Here is an 18,170-nt window from a genome sequence, read left to right as displayed (position 1 = left end):
AGCTAAGCTGTCAGAGAGGCAGTGGGCAAGTGTTCTATTCCCATTCACCTCACACCCAAGAATCTGAGAATTAATGCATCCATTGTAGACCTGTATTTCCCTAGTGGTTAACTCTAATTTTCTGCAGCTGCACAGACATTAGTATAGTAATAATACTCCTAACAACAGTGATGACTGAGACAGTCAGATAAAAAAGATCATTTGTTTTTTGAGGAAAAGAGAGACAACATGGATACATTACCCTAAATGGATCTGTTATTAAGAATTATTTTGCAAGCAATCCTAAATATCATAATAATTTCAAAACAAAACCAGCAAGAGCTAAGGGCCTCATTTTCCTAGAAATGATACAAACAACACCTGCTTTGAAAATAATGAAGTGCAGGTACCTCTTTTATTCTACCTTTTATGTACAGATAGCTCACTGGAATGACTGGCTGAGAGAGTTTCAGACATCAACTGGAATACAGAATTACGCTTGTAAGTCTGCCCCAGGATGAATTTGTCACATTTTTTAAGAGGACACATGCAGTTCCTTGGAGAGTTTAGACCATCATCCTCCTTTTAGAATCATAGAATAGTTAGGGTTGGAAAGGACCTTAAGATCATCAAGTTCCAACCCCCCTGCCATGGGCAGGGACACCTCGCTCTAAACCATATCACCCAAGGCCTCGTCCAACCTGGCCTTGAACACTGCCAGGGATGGAGCATTCACAACCTCCTTGGGCAACCTATTCCACTGCCTCACCACCCTAACAGGAAAGAATTTCCTCCTTATATCCAATCTAAACTTCCCCTGTTTAAGTTTTAACCCATTACCCTTGTCCTTTGTTAATGATATACCTGTAGAAACATGACTTATCGCTCATTATGGTCCTTGCCGGAATCAGGTTCAAAGGTGGGCTTGGACTTTTTTAAACTCACCCCTGCACACTTGAGCAGTGTCTCTGTATTTCTCCAGGTTCACTGACCCTGCTGCCATCTCTAATATTCTTCCTTTTTCCATGTAAGTTTTGTCAGGAGCCCCTTGTTCATCCATGAAGGCTTCCTTCCACTCTTGTATGACTTCCTGCTCTCCAGGATGGACCATTATTTAGCTTGGAGGAGGTGGTCCTTGGTAGTAGAAGATCAATCAGCTACAGATGTAAGCTCCATCTGTTGGCTCCCACACAAACATGGAGATTTGCAGTTAAAGTAGATGGGAAGCAGAGAAACAGCCTGATACATATAGTTGACTTAGACTTCCTTAGAGGGAAGGAGTGTTTGAATAACATATGTGGGTGTTTGCCTAGCTGTGTCTTTCATCTTGACTGTGAAGCTTTGCATAGTCACTTCTAAGTGTTGTAACAGCAGTGGAAGGGTTTAGAAAGATGGAGAAATGGGTCTTCAGAGATCAGCAAATTAGCAGATAGAGGTCAGTGAAGAAGAAACAGAGCAGTATTAGACTGGAAATGTTTCCATGTAGGTCAGTCCAGTCTGCCTTCCTTAATTATGGGACTGGCAGTGTCCTGCCTTCCCTCATGCTGAACACCCCTTCACCTGGGCTTCCTTGCCCACATCAGCTGCCATGTCCACTGATGTCTTGCCTGCGGGGCACCAATGGCACGCACTATTTTACAGCTTCCTCCATTCCACTCTGGAAGTGGTTTTTGTGATGGTGTATGTAGTCAACACTCTTAGTCCTTCATCTCTGGTTGAAACACCCAGTTGAGGTATTTCCTCCCAAGAAATCCCCTTTAACAAGCAGATGTTTTCTCACTGACTCTCTTAGGTGGGGCATGATGGCGCTACCCCCGAGAGCTGCTGGCTGGTGGATGAGCTCAACATTGTTGTGCCCACCAAAGGTGTCATGTATAACTTTGTCTGTAAGTGCTGGCTGGCCAGAGACAAAGGCGATGGGCTCACCTCGAGAATCCTCAACATCCTTGATGCGGACTGCGTTAACATAGGCGTCAAGGTAGGCTCTTGTCTCATCTTTAGCTGTTGCATGAACCAGTGCTGATGAAGGTTGTAATATATGCATGTGGTTTGAGTCTTTTATTTACAGAGGGTTTGTTTGTAATTCCTTCAGCAAAATCTTTAGGAGTGGTTTAGCAGCATTACCTCTTAAAGCACTGATTAATAACAATGGATCTAACCATATCATAGGCAGAATGACAGGGTAGGGCAGAAGAAGTAGGACACAGTTCAGCAGCTTGTCCTCATTTTGTCACCTCACACCTATGGAGTAGGAACACCTACAAGGTAAACACCTTATAGAATCATAGAATCATAGAATAGTTGGGGTTGGAAAGGACCTTAAGATCATCAAGTTCCAACCCCCCTGCCATGGGCAGGGACACCTCGCTCTAAACCGTATCACCCAAGGCCTCGTCCAACCTGGCCTTGAACACTGCCAGAGATGGAGCATTCACAACCTCCCTGGGCAACCTATTCCAGTGCCTCACCACCTTAACAGGAAACAATTTCCTCCTTATATCCAATCTAAACTTCCCTTGCTTAAGTTTTAACCCATTGCCCCTTGTCCTATCACTACAGTCCCTAATGAAGAGTCCCTCCCCAGCATCCCTATAGGCCCCCTTCAGATACTATGAGGTCTCCAAGCAGCCTTCTCTTCTCCAGGCTGAACAGTCCCAACTTCCTCAGCCTATATTCATATGGGAGGTGCTCCAGTCTCCTGATCATCCTTGTGGCCTCCTCTGGACTTGTTCCAACAGATACATGTCCTTTTTATGTTGAGGACACCAGAACTGTACACAATACTCCAAGTGAGGTCTCACGAGAGCAGAGTAGAGGGGCAGGATCACCTCCTTTGATCTGCTGGTCACGCTCCTTTTGATGCAGCCCAGGATATGGTTGGTGCCATCTAATTCCATCTCAACCCTTTTGTTTGAAACTCAAAACATTTTATTTGAGGAGATACTTCCAACTCATCAGGTTAGAGGACTGATGTTTTAATCTCTGCACAGTGTGGCTACATAGAATCGTAGAAGGGTTTGGGTTGGAAAGGAGCTTAAGATAATCTAGTTCTGAGCCACCTGTCATAGGCAGGGGTGTTTCACATTAGACCATGTCACCCAAGGCTCTATCCAACCTGGCTTTGAACACTACAAGAGACAGGGAAACTGAATTCAGTTAAAATCTAGTAATAATTGGAAATTGTTGAAACATAAAAATATTTGTTATCTTTATGCTTGAAATGAATAATTAATTAAAAATGAATAAGCAAGGGAGAAAAACCCAAACCCTACATAGTCTTTTCATCCGTAGATATGAAATCTGAAGTAATGTATGCCAAGCCATATTTCAACCATATGCAAATAGGAAAGCTGAGCTACGCTGATTTTGGATGTAAGATTTATAACTGAATTAACAGTCTAAATGAATGGGATAATAATACTGTGTTTGACACCTGTATGGCAATTTAAAACCTGTATAGCTGTGTTTCTATATGCAGTAAGGTTACACTTTCATTATTTTTCTTTACAGTGCTCTTGATTCCTAAGCTAGAGATATTCTCCTAAAATCTGTCTTGTTGCCCAGACACACAAAAATGTGATAGCATTTTTAGCATCTCTGAAGGATTCAATAACTCAGTGCAGGCTTCAGTGTTGGAATTGACCTAAGAGTTAAAAAAAATCCCTCCCTCACACTCAATACCAAGGTTAAAACCTAACCTTTTAAAAACTTTCCATCAGTTGTTTAACCTCCTAAGTTTTCCAAACTCCTATTGGTGAGCTGATGACTTTTGTGTAGATTGAAGTGGATGTTAGTGAAGACTTATCTTCAATCTTCCTTTGAAAGCTTGATCCTGAATATTTATTTTCATAAGCATGCCAAAAGTAGACACATCTCCCTAAATTTTTTTCTATGATGTTGGGCCAGAAACTTGAAAGGTTTGAAGGAAATCAGGGAAGATGCTTGGGATATGAAATCAGAAGTGTGCATTTGACTTTCTGATCAGTCTCTTGGTTGAGGGAATTTGGGACTCTTCCCTCATAAATAGTTGTAGTTAGAAACTGAGTTAGATTATTCTTTTTATTATTATTCAAAGACCAATACATTCAACATCTTTGGGAAAGTTAATGCTTTTTTGTTTTGCTTTTGCTTGACCCTTGCACAGCTATACATACCCATTTGAATTTAATTTTCTTCTTGGCTAAATATTCCCTCTTTGTGCTTTAAATTGAATATTTGCCTCCCCAGACATAAAGAAACTAGTCAGTGTCCACCACAGTCATTAAAAATCCTTAATGCATTGGTAAAAGAGTTTTTCTTCTCCTACATATATCAATTATGATGTTTTGCTATTAATTAAAATATGCAGGAGGATGAATATACAATGAATAGGTTACTCAGGATTGAAAAAATCATGAAAAATAATTTTTCTATGACATTATTCAATTGCACTGTTGGCAATCACAGTTCAGGCCAACAAAGCTTGCACTATTTAAGATGTTTTCTTGGGGCAGTTTCTTAATGTTCTTCCACCTCTTAAATCCAGAGGCCTTGTTACTATAGGTACAATCTTGAAATCATATAAGTGGCCTAACACTCATAATGCCACTGACAGCCACCGGGACTTGCACACTGCTGAAATACTTTATTCTGAATATTATTATTCACATGTCAGGAGAAAAGAACAAAGTTAAGGTAATAAGGTGAAAATGATGTAAAACATCTTTCACAGACTGGTGTACTGTAAGTGTACAAAATTTGGGAACACTCTGTGTTCAAGGCTGCAGTGTGCATCTCACTGGGAAACAATGATTTTATTTTTTTTTTGCTTTAGACTGTGTTCAGATGTACAGACTTCAAACCTATTAATGATGCTGGACTAAATGTTGTCCACGTGGACCCAAACACTGGGAGGAAATATTTTGCAGTCAGGAGAAATAAACAATTGTACCTTTGGGTGCTTTTTTCAAAAATGGCAAGAGTTTGGTTCAGTGCAGAGGTCTGGAGTGCTGGGAGGTAGCTGGGAGAAGATGCCAGCAACAGATCCACCCATTGATGTGAGGGTTGTGACTCCCATGGAGAATCAGTTTACCAGATCTTCGTTGTTCCATGAGAGTGTTGTTAATAAAATAATGTGTCTCTTTCTGAGTCTATCCAGGCTGAGAAAAATCTGCAGAGAAAGTCATAGACAATGCAAAGAGAAAGATCCTGTAGCAAATTCAGTCTCTAACTTTGCCCCTGAGAGCCATGGTATGGAGAGAAGCCAAGGAGTTTTGTTGTAACCATTTCTGGCAATGAAGAAGATCTCCTGCAAAGCCTGTCTAGCCTTTTGCCCAGGCTTTTGTGTGGTTTAAGGACAGCTGCTCGAATGAGACCTGATTGTTTCAAATCCTCACCAGGTCCTCTACGAAGTCACGATTGTGACTGGAGACATTGAAGGTGGTGGTACTGATGCCAGCATTTTCATGACTGTCTTTGGATCCAATGGGAATACCGAAGAGATGCCACTAGAGAAAAATGGAGACAGGTACAGTAATTCTTAATTTTTGTTGGTTAGAAGTGGAGTGATAACAGATTCAGTGTCAAGTCAAGGAGCACTTGGGGTTTTGATGGTGCTCCCACTGAAATACAAACATAAACTCCCATTGACTTTGTAGATTCAGAACTGAGCCCCTTGCAGATGATCTTGTAATGTAGTTTTCAGAGCAGAGGAAACCAGGTAGGCAGGGAAGCCATCCTTTGTCTTCTGTAGAAGTGTTGTTTAATCTGTTCCTCACTGGCTTTAGAGATGAGCACTGTGGTGAATGAAAACATGAATTGTGAAGCTCTGCATTGGCTCCAAGAGGAACTATGGACATTGCATAAAACCACAGTTGCAATTTCTGCAATGTGGACATGCAGTGACATCTGCCCAGATGTGGCCTTGCAGTGCAGAGACATGGAAATGAGCTGTAAGCTGCCCAGAGCACTGCACTATGTGCTCTGATTTTAGTGAAATGGTGAAATCTCACGTTTTCTTCAGCAGAAACAGCTAACAAACACTGTAACCCTGGTCTGATGCCAGCACTTCTGTAAGCCAAAATATGCCACTGCAACAAATCCATTTCCTGATGCTTTCCTGTGCCTTCCTAGCACTTCTCTTGGTACAGAAAGTTTTGGCACGCTCAAGAATCAACATGGCACTAACAACCTTTTAAAGACAGGGTTCATCAGGCTTAGATTTAATTAACTGGCTACTTCTGATCTTGTTCAACAAAGCAGCAGTGTCAGGAGGGCTGGAGTATTTGGCCACAGGGTTTGAGCTTGGCTTGCTGAGGTGATGTTGGACTCTTCACCAGCTTCCTGGCAATGCAGCTTCACCTATCACATGTGGGCTGAGTAATTGAAGATAAGGCTTCCTGCACAGAGCTGTTTGCTCAGAGCATGTTTTACTTGCACCTGTCATAGTAGAAAGCCATAGGTCTTGGCTCTGCTTCCCATGACAGAGAGACATCCAACATGAGGGACAATGAACCTGGGTTACCAATGTGTCTGGCTGTTGGTGACATCCCCCTTTCAACATCCCAGGCAACACCGAACTCCTCTTTTTTCCACTATTTTAAGCCTAACATTCAATTCTAATAGGAGGGAAAACGGACCACAGTTGTTTGTACTCAAAGCAGATTTCACATCAGGGTAGGGCAACCAAAAATTATAAAAGAGACTAAGGCATCTCCATAAAGAGGGATTGCAGTTTTGATCTACGTTGTTAGGCAATTGATATCCCTAAGTTATGTGGCCTATCAAACCCTTCCATATTTGTCCTTATGTGTGGGATGGATAATCTCTGATATAAGGATGTGAAAATGCAATAAAGGACAGCCATGCAGTTCGTATGTTATGAATTGCTTGCATTGTCTTCTGCCAGCGGAAGTTCTGCAAAAGAGAACTCACTGGGTCTGTGTGAAGGAGGATATGTAAAACACAGCTGTTGACTATCTTAATATCCCAGGATGCTGTGTTATTTTTTGAGGCTGTACTGGCACATCTCTGCTGACCAGAGATGATCTGTATCATACCTCTAGCTATACATTAGTACTCTGTGCAAAGGACATCCATGTCCCAAGATACACATACTGCCTGTTTCCACACTTCTCCCACCAGTCTTCATCCAGCTGTTAACAGCACAGGCTTCCCTTGGATTCATTTTGTGTGGAAATTCTCCAGCCTTTGTGCCAGCAATAAAGGATGGGTGAGAGCCACTGCAACCAAATGGTAAAAGTTTATTTTTATCTTTATCTTTACTAGGGCTATTCAGTGCCAATTCACTCACAGCAACTTAGTGCATTACGAAGAACTGCCTGTCTAACCTGCTGCAGATTTAAGGCAATTTTAGCTACATTACTGTTACTGCTGAGACCTCTGGGCAATAGACATATTTCTAAGTGCAGGCATGGGTAGAAAAGCTTAATGAAATCCCTCAGGTAAATGCTTCAGTGTCCTGGAAAAGGGATAGCAGTAGTCAGCTTGTCTGGTACTTCCTCCTTTCTCAAATTTTTTCAGGCTTATGTTCATGTTATATAAATTAGGGATAGAAAAGAGCTCTCGGGCCACCCAGTTTGCCACTTTATCAATTTCTTCCCTTTAGTACAATGACTTCTGGGAAGTAGCAGGTGAGTATCAGCCTTTCCAACTGTAAACAGGCCATTTACTGAAGATAAATATTGGTTTATTTTGCTAACTGGCAGCTTAGTTTAGAGTTGCTTATCCTGAAAGAGACCGGAGTAAGAGACTTCTATGAAGCTTTGTAGGTAATAGTGATTGTAATGAAAACTGATCATAAGAGCATGGGATACTTCAGGCTGGAAGGGTCACACCTTTTTCTTAAATAGATGTCAAATCAACCCAGTCCAGGTACAAAAGCACATTCTCTTTCTCACACTAAGAGAGGCTGTCTTGATATCCAGTACCACAGAAAGATAAATAAAGAGAGAGGGGAGTTTTTTAAAGAGCAAACATATAACTCTTAATAAGTGAAAATGGACTGGGACCAAAACACCCCATCCAAGTGCTTCTGGGAGTGCAGGGTGAAATGCCTGTGTGAAAACTAGGAGGATGGAGTCAATCCCTATTGCTAACATCTGCAGCTGTGCAGGCTTAGATAATGGTATGAGGACAATCACATTCATGCTGTGGTGTGTAATGTGAGCAGAGGTTGGTAAATAAATGTTTTTTTCCTCCATATCCTGGCACTGCATAGCTACAGGAGACTGAGTGCATTGCCAGGAACGACGTATCATCATTATAGATTGTCTATGCTATGGTAATGCCCGCAGATTGCAGACCTCTCTTCAAACCTCTTAGTAGGCTCAGGTAACATACTCACAAGGAGAAGTTTGCTTAAAGGAGGAACCTCAAACACAGAGTGGCCATAGTGCGGCTTGGTAGACCCCCAGTATTTTGCTGCCCTCCACATAGCAAGGGTTCTATTTTCATCTCCAAACCCATAGCAGGTCTAGCAAAGTGATTTTGGGGGAAAACCTAGAAGACACTCTTGCTCTGAACAGAGAATATTGAGCCTGAGGCAGCACTTTCACTAGAGCAAGGCTTTCTTGCTAGCAACATTGATGCTAAGAGGGAGGTAAAGTGGCTGCAATCCTAGCCATTGTAATATCCTCTTCAGGAAACATATGTTTTTCCCCTCTTTCTACTTTCTGCTGATTGCTATGGATGAGCAATACCTACACATCCTTGTGCCTATACACAGCAGCCAACCACAGGGTAAGATCTTTCACGCAATGTACACAAGCCCACCCTGGCTCTTAATGAAGATGGAGCTAGTTTGTGAATCCAGATTCCCCAAACTCACGAGGGAAGTGCAGGACAGTCGGTTTTGGCTCCTTTCTAACACAGATTGCTGAGCTTACTAAACTTAGGCACTGAGCTCTGACTTGCAATGTGGTTGCTGTATTTAGCTGAGCTGCAGCAACTGTCTGTCTCCACAGCAAATCCAAAGTTATGTATGTGTTGCATCTTAGCAAAAGAAGATTAAGTAAAGTTGCTTTGCCTTCTAGTTGGGATGGGCTAAGGACACGGGCAGATGCCAGGAGGAAAGCGATGTGCAGAAACCTGACTGTGAGTCTATTGTTCTGGGTACAAATGTAGTGATAATGTCTGCGACAGGCTGCCTGGAATGATTCCAGGTGCCTTGTATGGGCTTGATTTTCCAAGGGAGGAGGAATCCCTGTCAAATCTGCATTGAGACAGTCTTGCCAAATGCACAGTAGCTGATGATTGCAAGACAGGAAAGCTTAAGTGCAATAAAGCGCACTCATAAACTTTTAATTTGAGGCTGTTGGCAAAGTGTGAATTGCAGTATGGACAGCGGATCGAGACGTGACGATGCTGTAAAGCGGCAGGAAACTTCCTTGATCTTTCAATCCCCTCAGGTTTGAGCGAGGCCAAGAAGACAGTTTCATTATGGAGATTGCCGACATCGCACCCCTCAGGAAGATGAGGATCCGGACGGATGGGAAAGGGACCCGCCCGCATTGGTACCTGGAAAGGGTAATGCGCTTCACATCACACGTCGCTTTGCAACTTGCTTGTGTAGAAGCCTTTCAGCCCTTGAGAAAGAGGTGAAAGGCAGCGAGTGACTCACTTTTATTCATTCCCAGCATTTGGTTTCTTACGTTTTTTTTCCTGCACAAATTGAGTCAAAAAAGAAGAGAGCAAGGGCAAAAGCAGTTCTGTGAAGCTTTGCCACAATCTCTGCTGTGAGATCTCACTCTCCCTCCCTGCAAAAGAGCCTTGGTTTGTTACCGGGGCACCTGAAATATTGTGTGGTCCCTGGGATATACCCTTAGCTTCTGCAGCCCCCTGCCATGCTCTGCCCCCATGGGAGAGTGGATGTTCCTCTGCCGGGCAGGGACAGCTAGCATGGGCCTGGGATGGATGGGACATTTCCAAGAAATCCGTCCTCTGAGGTGAATCATCCAACTTCTCCCCTTCCCTTCTCCCTCTAACACACAGGAGGGTTTCTTTCTTTTCTTGTTCGTACAAGTAAGTTGTCATTTTCTGTCTTCATTTTGAGAAAAGCATTCAAAATGACTCCCACCACTTCTGTTGTCTTATTTTTCTCTAGCGTCCTGTCTTGCACAAAAGCACAGTGCTTGCTTTTGTCTTCTTTGCAAAACCACCAGCTCCTTGTAAAGATCACTTGTATTTGAGGATGTCTTGACTTTTATGAGTATAGGTTAAGACTCAATAGCTTAACCCATGTTCAGAAAGACTACTGCATGTTTTTTTCATTGGATTCCTTGTCCTTTTTTGACTAGTCTGAAGCTGTTCTTTTTTTTTTTTTCCGATAAATAGTATGTTTCTAAAAGGTAGCCACAAGTTTCCAGTGAAGTAATGAACTGCTTTTCACCTCCGTTAGCATGGGCTAAAAAACATTCCTGTTATGTAGCACATTTTTCACATGAACATTTCCACTTCAAAGTTTTTTATCAGGAAAAAATTGAGAGAAGAAAGCTAACTTGTACAGCTTTCCAAAGCATTAGACCTCCAGTGTATATTTTCTGAATAGATGCCACAGACACAGTTTTTCTCTCTGTGCCTCAGGAATAACTCAATCTGTTTTCTAATTTGATTCAGTCATCATGGTCAAATTCCCTTCATCAGTCCCCAACACTTTCCCATGAGTTTTATAAATCATATTTCTAGAAAATTAAATCAAATTAAGCTTATTTATCCAGAGACATTCCAGATCTTGCAGTCATGAATTAGCAGTAACTCAAAAGCAAGGGATGGCAGCATCTTTAGTGGCAGGCCAGCTCTGTCCAGTCTTCCAACACCTGAGCCTGATGCATTTTCTCAACCAAAGCAAGGTTTTCCCAAGGAAGGGGGCAAGAAAAAATTCTCATTTGGTCTTGTTGGATGGGCTTATAACTCTCTTATACCTCTATAGAAGTAATGAGCAGGCCAAGCACCAGGATTTTAGGAGATTTTGAAAATTATACCTATGGTTTCTATTTTTCTTCAGGAAACAGAGCATGGAGCATCTTCTAACCTCAGTGATACGTAGGCAACTTTATTCATTAGTTTTCTTTCCTACCTTCCCTGCAAAGGTTAATATAGCATTTATATTCCTAGGCAGAGAGAGAAGACAGAATTGCTCTGGAAGAAAGGAGGAAGGATTTGTGTTCTCCAATTTGTATTCCATCCTTGAAAACTTATGTAGCCTGGTGTGACATGAAAACTGATCTGAGCCCATTTCCATTTCTGTCAAAAGTGCATATTAAAACTGCATAATGAAATACTTGTGGGGGTAGTGCTAAACTCTCAGACAGATGGTTCACAGTTAGTGCTAACTAGCACAGTGAAATGAGAAGCTAGATTAAGCCATCAACCCCATAATTAACCATTTGTTGCTCCATTTATCTACAGGATATTCTCAGTTTTCTTATTCTATGAAAATAACAATAAATGATCTATTTAATTGTCTTTAGTCTTTTTGTAAACTGTTGCTGGTCATTATTTATACTGCTTTTAGTTTACCAGAAATAGAAATGCATAAATACAAATTAAAATGCATGAATAAGTGATACTGTACACAGCCAAAAGATTCAATTTACAAGCAGGGAAGTCATCATAACTTTTTTTCTGTCTATATAAAATACACTGAAATTTCATTCAGAATCTCCTCAAAGTAATGAACATAGTGCCAAAGATTCAAACTGCACCAATAGTGGCAATAAATTTTAAATGCTGATACCTAATCTCTAGAGGGAACAAAATTCGATTAGTGATGCGTTGGGCCAGAAAGAATTTTATTGATTATTGCTATGCACAGACATGACAAAAACTCTCCAAAACCCAGCAACACATTCTGATCTCACCATTGATGGGAGAGAGAGAGTTTAATATTTTCCTCTGACCTAATGATGAATCGCGTGTTCTCCAGCATCAAGCTACTGTGACGTTGGTCTTTGTTCTGAAAAATCAGAGAATAGAATCACAGAGTTATAGAACCACAGACTGGTTTGGGTTAGGAGGGACCTTAAAGCTCATTCAGTTCCGACCCCTGTCCTGGGCAGGGAGACCTTCCACTAGAGCAGGTTGCTCCAAGTCCCCTCCAACCTGGCCTTGAACATTGCCAGGGATGGGGTAGCCACAGCTTCTCCGGGCACCCTGTGCTAGCATCTCACCACCCTCTTAGTAAAAAAACATAGTGACTTCTAGTAATGAACCTTATCTAAATGAATGCTATGGAAAACTCTTCCTGGGATAGCCGGTCCTTCAGTTCACGTGATGATTCCACCTTCTGCCCAGTGTCTTAGATACGCAATTGAAAAGCCAGCAGTAAGAAGGGATGAAAGCTGTCTGAGTGAAATAACAGGAATTGTGAGACTGTTCAGTTCTGCAGGGTTGCTTCTCTTGGAATTTTAATTTGACTTTGTGCTGTCAAAGCCAGGCAGATAAGAAGCTGCCTTAATGAAACACTAATTGCATGGCATTCAAACATCACAAATAATCCTGAATGTTGGACTTGGTCTTTATTCAGTTCTTTTTCCTTTATAATAAAGGAGATCAAGAGAATTTGAGACAATTCATTATATAGCTGAAGCTCACTGTTATTATGTGCAACAGAGCAAAGTCTTTTTGTTTTACAGTCAGATCTTCTTTTTAAGCAAAGACTAATGACATGCAACAGAACCATAAAAACCTGTGCGTGAGTCTTTAAATACAAATTCCAGGACCTATGTATTTTTGGGTTAATGGGGTTGTGCGCCCCTGAGGTGGCAGAAAGCTGGGTAGAGGTAAATCAGATCAGATATATCAAACCTTTCAGGTACAGCATACAGCACAAAATTAATTTCAAGTTGCTGTTTTAAAGTTCCTGTCAGCTATGACATTTGATCAGCTACAAAGCAAATTAACAACGTTTAATTCATATACACAGTTCCTGCTTTCTTTTCATTTTTTATAGGTGTTCTACAGCACAGTTAAAATGCATAATTAGTGATAGAGCTTAAAAGCATGCAGGATGTCTACAGCAAGTTCCAGGTATCCTAAAAAATAGTTTAGATGCAATGGAAAGTAGATGTTTCATTTCCAAATGGTGGCTAATTGTCATGAGGGGAACAGACAGAAAATAAAAAGTTTCAGCTCCTCTCCCTGAGATGATTTACTTGACCATCACGATCAAAATGAAAATCCTCCATCATCCTCTATGTGTGCAAAACTCCCAAACATCTCCTTGTAGGATGACATTAATTTTGTGCAAGTTTAGTAATTGAAAAAGTTACATTCGTCTTTAATCATAGAATCATAGACTGGTTTGAATTGGAAGGGAGCTTAAAGCTCACCCAGTTCCAAACCCTCCCATGGGCACGGACATCCTCCACTAGAGCAGCTTGCTCCAAGCCCTTGTGTCCAACCTGGCCTTGAACACTGCCAGGGATGGGGCAGCCACAGCTTCTCTGGGCACCCTGTGCCAGCGCCTCAGCACCCTCACACGGAAGAGCTTCTGCCTAAGAGTTCATCTCAGTCTCCCCTCGGGCAGGTTCAAGCCATTCCCCTTGTTCTGTCCCTACAGGCCCTTGTCCCAGGCCGCTCTCCAGCTTTCCTGCAGCCCCTTTAGGCACTGGAGCTGCTCTAAGGTCTCCCCTTCAGGAGCCTTCTCTTCTCCAGGCTGCCCCAGCCCAGCTCTCTCAGCCTGGCTCCAGAACAGAGCTGCTCCAGCCCTCGCAGCAGCTCCGTGGCCTCCTCTGGACTCTTTAAAAAGTCCCCTTCTTCTACCAGTTTCCGGAACTCTACCAGAGTTATTTCACCTCCTGCACCAGTTTATTTAGGCCTCTCTATTCAGCAGAAAGATTTGTGAGGGGGAGAGATGCCTTGAATGGCTGTTTACCTACCCCCACCTTGGGTGGGATATACTGTGTTGCTTCATGGGTGATACCCATCTCCAAGCACACACCTTAGGTAGGGCTTGGTCTTGATGCAGTGTTTAAGCAGTTCATTCTAGGTAAGGTAGGCAACATACCCATGCTGTGACTGAGCAATCAGACTGCACGGGCTTCCTGCTACCTTCAGGTCCCTTGCTGTGATCTCCCTTGAGCAAATGATGCTCGTAAAAATGAATCTCTCCTGTCTGCTCCGCACTGGAGCAGCATCCCAGAATGAGATTTCAGAGGCTGCTCGCTCTGCCTGTGCTAACTGCTTACATGAAGCTGCATACTGGTGAAATCACTCATCCTGCTGAGGGGCTAAGCATGGAAAGAGAAGGCATTTTGCTCCAGCAGGTTTAGTAGCCAGACAGTTTTTCCCAGACAGCATCTGGAGCACTGGGCATGGGCTAGTTATTTGTACACTCCAGCTGGCAACTCTAATCTGCTTCTACCTCCCGCTGCTTCCCTGACATTTCCCTGTAAGCTTTACTCAGGACATTCTGCTGCTAATGATGCCACTGTCAATCCTGAGCAGGGCAGAGGTAGGGCTGGCTGAACCTTTCCCAACACGGAGTTTATGCACCAAGAGGTAAAAAAAAAAAGCATTTTTGGTTCAAACTGACCTTGTTCTTTATTGAAATTTGCAAATTTTAGCCAAAGAAAAGTTCCTAGGTTGGTCTACTTAGAGGATGTAGGCATCGTTCACACATCCAAGGGGTAATGGGTTCAAACTTAAACAGGCGAAGCTTGGGTTAGATATAAGGAAGAAGTTCCTCCCTGTGAGGGTGCTGAGGCGCTGGCACAAGATGCCCAGAGAAGCTGTGGCTGCCCCATCCCTGGCAGTGCTCAAGGCCAGGTTGGATGGGGCCTAGAGCATCCTGGTCTAGTGGAAGGTGTCCCTGTCCATGGCAGAGGGGTGCAACTAGATGATCTTAAGGCCCTTCCAACCCTAACTATTCTATGATTCGATGATCCTTGATAGAGGAGGGTTCCTTCTGGTCTGTGCCCCAGCAGACAAGGCACCAGCTGGGCTGGTGGAGACCTGATTTCTGCTTGGCTGAAAGCAAAGGTTCGTTTCAGCATCTCTTGACGCATAGAGCAGTTTCTGACCACAAAGGCATAGTATCTCTGGCTGTGAATAAGCAGCTTTTTAGAAAAGTGGAACAGCTTGAACAGCCCAAAATATACTGTACCTCTGGGATAGCAGATCTCCATTTAGCACCAGGCAGAGAGAAAACCCCAGATGAGTGTTCTACCCATGAACTGTACAATGCACAAAGAGCACAGCTACAGCTTCAGCTTCTGTGTAGCTACTGCCTTCTTTAAAATATCTTTTTTTCTGATCTGGAGCAATGTTCTTCTTTTGAACTGCTAAAGGTTCCTGCAAAGCTTAGTTGGGGTCAGTCGAAGGCCGTGGACTGGGACACATGCAGTTTGAGGACAGAATTTGAGCACTTTTTATCTCAGGATAAGTTTTATGAGTTTTTTCAGCTGATATACAAGAGTGCAGCAGGAGGTCACTAAGATAGTCAAGGGGCTGAAGCATATGGCATACTAGGAAAGGCTGAGGTAAATGGAGTTTTTGAGCTTAGAGAAGAAAGACTGAGGAGGAATCTAATTGCAGTCTTCTGCTACTTAAAGGGAGGCTACAGAGAGCAACAGTCTAGTCTCTTCTCAGAGATGAACAGTGAAAAGGCATGAAGCAATGGACACAAGTTGCAACAGGGAAAATCCTGATGTAAATAAGGAAGAAAGTCTTCCCAGTGAAAGTGGTGCAGCCCTGAGATAGGGACCCAGAGGGAATCTCAACCCTTGAAAATGTTCAAAGACCATCTGGACACAGCCTTGCAGTTAGTCATGCTTGGAGCAGGAGAAGGGACAAGACACCTCCAGGTATCCCTTTGACTTCTTCCAGAGGTGGAGTTTGGACAAGGGACTGCAGGGACAGGCCAAGGGGAATGGCTTTAACCTGCCAGAGGGGAGACTGAGATGAGCTCTTAGGCAGAAGCTCTTCCGTGTGAGGGTGCTGAGGCGCTGGCACAGGGTGCCCAGAGAAGCTGTGGCTGCCCCATCCCTGGCAGTGTTCAAGGCCAGGTTGGACACAGGGGCTTGAAGCAATCTGCTCTAGTGGAAGGTGTCCTTGTTCATGACAGAGGGTTGGAACCGGGTGAGCTTTAAGCTACCGTCCAGCACAAACAGTTCTGTGATTCTATGACATGATTCCACGATTCATTTTTTCCTAATATCATGTCACACTTCTCTAATATGTCTGGGTTCATATTTCCATGGCTTTTGCAGAGATACACCTTGCAAGAGACTGTTTGCTGATGAACTGCTGCACTCAGGTGTGGTCTCTGTTTCTGTTAGATGGTAGTTTGAAACACAGATGGTAGTTTTCAGCCCTGTCTCCTCCCTTACCTGCAACTCCCCAAGTTTAGCAAGAATTTACTACCAGTAAGGTAAGTGTAATGTCTTCTACAAGTGGACTGATGCTCCACTGAACAGAACCCATAAAGGTGAGATGTTTATTAAGCATTTGTTGGAGCACCTCACTGACTTGTTCTAAGTAGATTCCTATTCTGTTCTTATCACCACAGCATCTGAGCTCCTTCCCATGACACATTAGACAGTGTGACTAATATCTGTTGCATACTGTTTGTTCTGTCACCTTTCCCCAGGGAGAGGAGTGTGTGAAGCATTAACTTTTGATGCCCTAATTTTATCCTGTGCATTGCTTTAATTTGTCTGGGGTTGGTTTGCATGTCTCTACACAATTGCCCTGTGTTTGCACAGAGAAGGCAGGTGAAAGCAAGGTACTGTGTGCCTAAGGAGAGAAAATGTGGTTTTTAATAACTTTCTGTTAATTCTTTGGAGTAAATTCCATACTGATATGCCAGAGAAGAAAATTTCTTCTTATGCTTTACCCCATGCATGAAAAAGTCCAGTATTATGAAAAGCGTTTCTCAGCACAATTCACGACAGTAAATATTGTCCATACGAAAGAGCTCTTATCTTCCCAGAAAAGCTAAGTACGGGTTCTGAAGCTATGACCAAGCTCTACCTATGACCAACCACACTGATACTTTACGGATTTGATCTTTGTCCTTATTCAAATGGTAGCTACAGTTTAGCTGGAGTTTTTTGACCTCATTTTGCTTCTTTGCAGATCATCTTGAAGAACCTGACTAACCAAGAAGTGGCCACCTTTACCTATGGTGAATGGCTGTCAAAGCTGAAAAATGCCAAGGGAAGTCTGGTGTGTGAGATGCCTGCTGTCATAAATGATGAACAGATGATGGAGGACACAACATACACTCTTCAGGTTAAAACCAGTGACATTGTAGGTATGTTTATGGTGCATATTTTATGACTTCTCTAGTAAGAAGTTTAATTTTTAGCAATGGAAAAAACAAAATCCCCTGCTTGCAAATTGGAATAATGTTTAAAAAAAAGCATGATTTAGCGTAGTATGTTGGAACACTGCCATTTTGGCTGGCTGTTCATCATGACAGTGTTACTTTGTGGGATTCAGCCTCATTTAAGCTCTGGGCATAAAATATTTAGACACAAGGCCTAGATTTGGTTTCTCAATGCTTCATCTGAAGATGTCTTAAAGCAGATATTGCCAGACCTTGTTTCAATATCAGCAGCCCCCTTTTTCTTTTTGGTCAGGTCATCCATATAGGATGGAAAGAAAAGACTGTGGTCAAAGCTGGTGGGCCCCAGGTTTTCAGTCAGGACTGCCTGCACTGCCCAAAGAAGAGAGCAATAATTCTCCCTGCTTTCCAAAGTGTTTCAAGACCATTCATGTCAGGCTGAGAAATACCATCCTGACACACACACCAAATAGAAGAGGCGGAACAGAGCGTAAAGAAAGCTTCAGAGCTCCAAGAGCCAAGAAATGGGATTTCTATGTCATTTCTTGGGATCACTGCCTCTTTTCATGAGAACTTCTGTCAGGGCTGCTGAATGAAAGCTGCAGCCACATGCAAGCTCCCTTGTGCCAAAATGGGGCAAGCTAAACACTATCTTGCAGACACCTTATTTGAAAGGCTGCCCTCAAAATGGATTCTGCCACACCAGTGCACATAGTCGTCTCTTGATCTCCACCTCTTTCTTTTTGTTTTTATACCTCTATATAGGCTTGTTTTCTTTTTTTTTTTCTTTTTTTTCTGGATTTACCAGTAATTTATGCAGCTTGTGAGGTTTGATCTGAGAATGTAAAAATCCCCTGGCAGAGTCTCTTCATGCCACCTCACCATTTTTTATCTATCTGCTCTG

The 18,170-nt window shown here is 42.7% G+C and overlaps 1 protein-coding gene across 1 annotated transcript in view; it reads left to right on the top strand.

Moving 5' to 3' along the window:
- LOC133210715 (lipoxygenase homology domain-containing protein 1-like) overlaps window positions 1-18,170 on the top strand; it is a 93,957-nt gene that overhangs the window by 52,412 nt on the left and 23,375 nt on the right. Inside the window, exons 22-25 of the mRNA XM_061350375.1 lie at window positions 1,772-1,957; window positions 5,358-5,485; window positions 9,387-9,504; window positions 17,056-17,233. Of these exons, the coding sequence (XP_061206359.1) occupies window positions 1,772-1,957; window positions 5,358-5,485; window positions 9,387-9,504; window positions 17,056-17,233 (610 nt within the window). The remainder of the gene's footprint in view (window positions 1-1,771; window positions 1,958-5,357; window positions 5,486-9,386; window positions 9,505-17,055; window positions 17,234-18,170) is intronic.

Source organism: Neopsephotus bourkii, unplaced genomic scaffold (genome assembly GCF_033783945.1).
Source record: "Neopsephotus bourkii isolate Nb327-2 ecotype Australia unplaced genomic scaffold, CSIRO-AGI_Nbou_v1 NB_484, whole genome shotgun sequence".
NCBI lineage: Eukaryota > Metazoa > Chordata > Aves > Psittaciformes > Psittacidae > Neopsephotus > Neopsephotus bourkii.
The sequence above is the reverse complement of the archived record's forward strand: the minus strand, read 5'-3'. Positions and strand labels throughout refer to the sequence as shown.